Source organism: Diplotaxodon limnothrissa, linkage group LG11 (assembly GCF_057381915.1).
Source record: "Diplotaxodon limnothrissa isolate DT_005_m linkage group LG11, D_limnothrissa_male_GT1.1, whole genome shotgun sequence".
Lineage (NCBI taxonomy): Eukaryota > Metazoa > Chordata > Actinopteri > Cichliformes > Cichlidae > Diplotaxodon > Diplotaxodon limnothrissa.
The window spans coordinates 39,329,175-39,334,164 of NC_140606.1; the positions used below are offsets into that span (position 1 = coordinate 39,329,175).

The window sequence follows — 4,990 nt, forward strand, 5'->3', positions numbered from 1 at the left end:
CCTCCTCCTCTATCACGGAGTCTGAATACTTCCTGTTTCTCCCTCACCTGTACAGAATGGCTCCTCCCCTCTGTAGTTCCAGGTAAACATGTGGTAAAACACAGGATGTATGTAACACAGACCTAAGGGTGCTATCTTTATCTTTAAATTGCTTACTGATGGAGTTTTCTAATAGCTTTGATGAAGCCGGGGGTCCCTGAGCCCAAATAATGATTTAATAATCATCAACCCCAATCTGTTTGACACTGAAAGGTTTTATTCGTTTATGATTTTATGAAACCTCCATCCTCTGAACAGGCTCTCAGTCACACACAGACATGTGTAAGAACTGATATAATTTCATCTTGTTTTCAGTAGTCACTGTGTGAACAGCATTTCCCATAAGCCCACAGACATCCAGGGTTACAGCTGTCAGTGTAATGTGAAGAGAGGAAGTGGTGGTGTCTCTGTTCCACAGCAGGGACCTTAGTTCCCACAGACATGCAGACTGTCATCTTTCCTCGTGTCAGAGACGCCTTTAAGAAAGGAGATCCGTAGACATTCTTGTGTATATGAATGTGTGCAGACGTTTGTCTGAAGCTTACAGTCAGTGGGGTGTTTGTTGTGAAGTCTGGAGCCTCCAAGTGGAAGAAAAGACACATCACAGTCTGTGTGAGGGTGGCCTTTATTATCAGGAACTTTGAATCATGTTTACTGGTTCATCATTCGACAGGATCCCAGGTGGCAGTTATCAGAGACTAAGTTGTAGTTGGGTCCTCCAGCACTCACGAAGTCTGAAACTGTCTTTGAACCCTGGAATTCTCTAGAACTGACAGGCTGCAGACAAAAACGAGACAGAAGGTCAGAAAGAATCAAAAGTAAATGTTTGGATTAAAACTCTCACTGAAAGTTTCACGTCAACACAAATTCCAAGAAGAATCAGCGTGCAGGAAATAAAGTGTCTGTTTGTAATCGGGAGTCTGCAGGATCTCGTTTTGGTTTGTTTTTGCCAAACATCTCCTTTTCACTTTGGTCTGGTTCCAATGGTTTCTGTTGGCCACCAGTATACACACCAGCAACGAGCTGAAGGTATTTACTTTTTTTTGTCTGTTTTTCCTGACTGTTTGTGGACTTGTTGAACACAATAGAGCCACGTTTCAGAGTTTATGATTAGACTGTAATTAAATGGACATGCTGGTTGTATGTTTGAAGTTTACCGTCCAGGCCGAGCTCATGTGTCGAGCATCAGTCACGACCGTCTGAGAGGATAATCCGAATCCGCCTCCTTTATGGATCAGCCACTGAGAGCCATCATCTAGCGTCACCCTACAAAAGAACGAGAGGTTTGAAGATGCTGCTCTTTGATTTTCACGTTGACGGCTGTCAGAACAATGTTTGTTATTCCAGCACATGTGACGTGTCGACCTCAGTTGGTCTAACACATCTGCTTGCTTTCTGCACAATGAAATCACAACAGCACAGTGATCAGAACGATGCATTTAAGGGTTTCAGCTGTTTGTACAAACTGGAATATGCATTAAAAAAGCTCCACTGTTGTCTTAATGGAACAGTATGATGTTTGTGCCGCCATCCAAAGAAAACATCTGGAGCTTTATTGAATACAAAAATACGACAAACACAAACAAGCAAGCACAGGAAACTGTGACTCTGCAGTAACAGTCTCCTCAGTTCCCACACTTACAGTGTCAAACGGCACAGAGGGAACATTTTTGTTTGTTATGTTTCAGAATTAAAGTCAAACTAACTAAAGATCTTCAAAAGCATTGAGATTATTGGTTTCAACTTCTGTTTGTTTGTGGAAATGTTTCTGTGTTCAGTGCGGACCGACCGAACCCCGGAGTGGCTGAGTGGTCCCAGTATAACTGGCGTCCCCTCCAGCGGCCTCTTCATCCTCTCAGCCGTCATCACCGGCGAGTTGTAGAGACGGGTCAGGTCCTGACCGGACAGGTCGTAGTTGTAGTTGCTGTACCCGGCTGACAGAAGGAAACGGGAGGTTTATTGAAACTATGCTCTACAAACATCACGCAGCACCACTGCGAGCGGCTTTAAGCCACACGGCGCTTAAACAAATGAAATACTCACGGCCAGACGAGGCGTCCACAGTCAGAGCCAGCAGGGTCAGCGCAGAGAGCAGCGCTTTGAGGGAAGCCATCGCGGGTTTGTCTCAGTCACAGACGTGCATGTAGCAGATGTGAAATGGTCGACTGCGTTGTGACAACAGACACGGACTGGCTGGAAACAGGGTTTATTCCTATAAAACAGAGTGCAGCAGCAAAATCAGTGTCACACAGCGGCAGCAGGCTTCTCCTCACCCAGTGTGGAGTCCGTACAGCTCTGCTTGCATCATATAAAAGAAAATACAACTTATCAAAATAATAATTTTCACAACCGCCACTTCAAAATCAAATATTACAGTGGGGTAAAAGAGAGACAATTATGGAATCACTAACAATAACGTATAACATTCAAATTCCCATTAAAATAGGTCAATTGCATAATACATATTCAAACAACTTTTTAACTCTTCCCAACATGGCTGAAGATACTGCTCAGAGCACAGCCTCGGGACATGAGCTCGTTATACACATAAAACAAAAACTACACATTTACACATACCTATAAAACAGAGTGCAGCAGCAAAATCAGTGTCACACAGCGGCAGCAGGCTTCTCCTCACCCTGTTTAACACAAGTCAGTTCCACACAAACGGCTGATACAACAGATAAAGCGCAGTTCCAAATATCATTTTTCTCACTCAAAGCGATTGAAAACACTTTGAGAGCTTTTAACCCTAGGAGCCAATACTTAACAAAGACAAATACACCGAATTTATATGGATAATTTAGTACAGGGAGAAGAGCTACAGAAAGCGTGCCTCACCAGTGTGGAGTCCGTACAGCTCTGGCTAGGAAACCCCACACCCGCAATGTGGCCGCAGGTGGCGTTACACTGATTAATGTCCCACTTCAACAATAACACACGGAACCTTAGTTCCACAAAAATAAAGTTCACACAATAAAAAAGTATAACCTATGTACAATACAGTTTTGAGAATGTTCACAATTCGTACATTATATCTCAGCTACATGCAGCTGAAGTTTTATAGTCCCGACAGCGTGACGGTCTCCCCCCTGCGCTCGTGTTTGTCTCTTGGCAGACGAGCTGGGATTTCCACACTGCTGATGGCAAACAGCAGTTTTCATCATCAGCAGGTCATCGCAGCACAATGCAGAGAATCAGTTTTCTGTGAGCTGCAGTTCCTCCTTGATGGGCCTCAGACATCCAAAGGGCATGAGCGATTACTGGGCTAATCATTTATTTATGTTCCTGTTTTATTCATCGATTTACTGTCTGAAGTCCACCTCAGCTGCAGGTTATAAACACCATGAACATTTTTCCTTTTGTGAGGAGCTCCTGAATCTTCCTCAGTCATGAGGAGCCCAGGCCCTCACTGCCAGAGGAACTCGGGCTGTTCCCACAGAGTCATCCCGTCCGTGTCCATGTCAGCCCGACAGTTAGAGCAGCTTTGAAGTCTGAAAGGACTCGGGCTGGATCAATGAGCTGCGAGCTTTTGGGGTGTGAACGAGAGTTTGTAAGTGAATTTCGATGCACTCGTTTGGGTAAAACTGCTTCTACAGTCACCTGCAGTGCAGCTAAACTCTCCTCACCAGCTTAGCTGCAGCCGTCCCCGTCCAAAGCTCAACGTTCATGCTGGATGGCGTGACTTCAAAATTTCCTGAGCTGCCAAAAAGCAAACAAACAACCTACACAAAGCTTCTGTCCCAAACAATTATCCCTAATTTTCTGCTCACAGGTTTAAACAGGAGTCAGTGGGTTATGAGCTTCAGAGTAAAGCAGTGTGTATGGGGCTGATGTGCACGCTGCACGAAGATCAGAAACAATGCAAACCCAGCTCACAGGGAAAGGAATCGTTTTTCTACGAACGATTGTTGCAGGGAACCCACTGTCCTGTCTGGCAGTGTGGAAATCAGAATTGTTGTCTGAAGGCCAAACAAAATGCTCAACATGTACATTTGCCCAAGTGGACCATGATGGCATTTACTATAATGGATAATAGATTTAATCTGTTGATATTCAAAGATCTGTTCTTGTTAACCCCATGATGTCCAACTAATCTGTGCAACGGCATAAAGTCTGTTCCTTTGAATATATGTTCCAAGGATTTAATTCCTTTAAAACTCCAGTCAGGGAAGTTGTTCATATTATTGTTCCTTAGTGTGTCAGGACTGTTCCAGATGTTTGTGTGATCATGTGATCAATGAAGACCCAGTGATTTTTACAAACTCCCAGCATGCTGTCAGAGAGGAGCTGATGTTGATGCTTTTAAAGCAAACATGTCATTTTATGTTTCAATGAGTAGTACGTCCGAAATGCCTGTTCTGTGTCTAGACAGGGATCATCTACGGGGGCATCTTTTAACATTCCTCAGATGTATCGTAGCCTGTTGGCTAAGAAGTCTCCCGTTGAAACAAGTTGACATAACATAAAACGTAAAACTGAACACTGCGGTTTTCGTCCCGGTCGTGGAACATTTGGAGAAGGCGTTCGACCGTGTCCCTCGGAGTATCCTGTGGGAGGTGCTTCAGGAGTATGTGGTGTCTGGCCTGTAGCTTCGGGCACATTTGATCCTTATGCAGCCGTTGCAGGAGCTTGGTCTGCATAGCTGGCAGTGTGTCAGACTCATTTCTGGTGGGTGTTGGACTCCACCAGGGCTGCCCTTTGTCACAGATTCTGTTAATAATTTTTATGGACAGAATTTCTAGGTGTAGCCAAGTGGTGGAAGGTTTCCACTTGGGTGGTCTCAGGATCTCAGGTGCCAGCTTCAGTTTGGATTCAGGAGACAGACACTATCTCTACTTTCAAGATTAGGCTTCAAACTTTCCTTTTTGCTAAAGCATATAGTTAGGGCTGGACCAGGTGACCCTGAATCCTCCCTTAGTTATGCTGCAATAGACTTAGGCTGCCGGGG

The 4,990-nt window shown here is 44.6% G+C and overlaps 1 protein-coding gene across 4 annotated transcripts; it reads right to left on the minus strand.

The window, feature by feature from the left end:
* Window positions 1-236: 236 nt before the first annotated feature.
* On the minus strand, window positions 237-3,268 carry LOC146623606 (uncharacterized). Of its 4 annotated transcripts, XM_085366733.1 has the most exons (7): window positions 3,071-3,268; window positions 2,881-2,964; window positions 2,617-2,678; window positions 2,083-2,334; window positions 1,829-1,973; window positions 1,197-1,305; window positions 237-816 (listed from the first exon to the last, which is right to left on the minus strand). In XM_085366733.1, exons 4-7 carry the CDS (start codon window positions 2,150-2,152, stop codon window positions 691-693), a joined length of 450 nt encoding a protein of 149 aa, XP_085222859.1. In that variant the 5' UTR covers window positions 2,153-2,334; window positions 2,617-2,678; window positions 2,881-2,964; window positions 3,071-3,268; the 3' UTR covers window positions 237-690. The 4 variants fall into 4 exon arrangements, with proteins under 4 accessions (XP_085222859.1, XP_085222858.1, XP_085222861.1 ...); XM_085366732.1 differs by lacking the exon at window positions 3,071-3,268 and having other exon boundaries at window positions 2,881-3,034; XM_085366735.1 differs by lacking the exons at window positions 2,617-2,678; window positions 2,881-2,964 and having other exon boundaries at window positions 2,083-2,251.
* Between the last annotated feature and the right edge of the window lie 1,722 nt (window positions 3,269-4,990).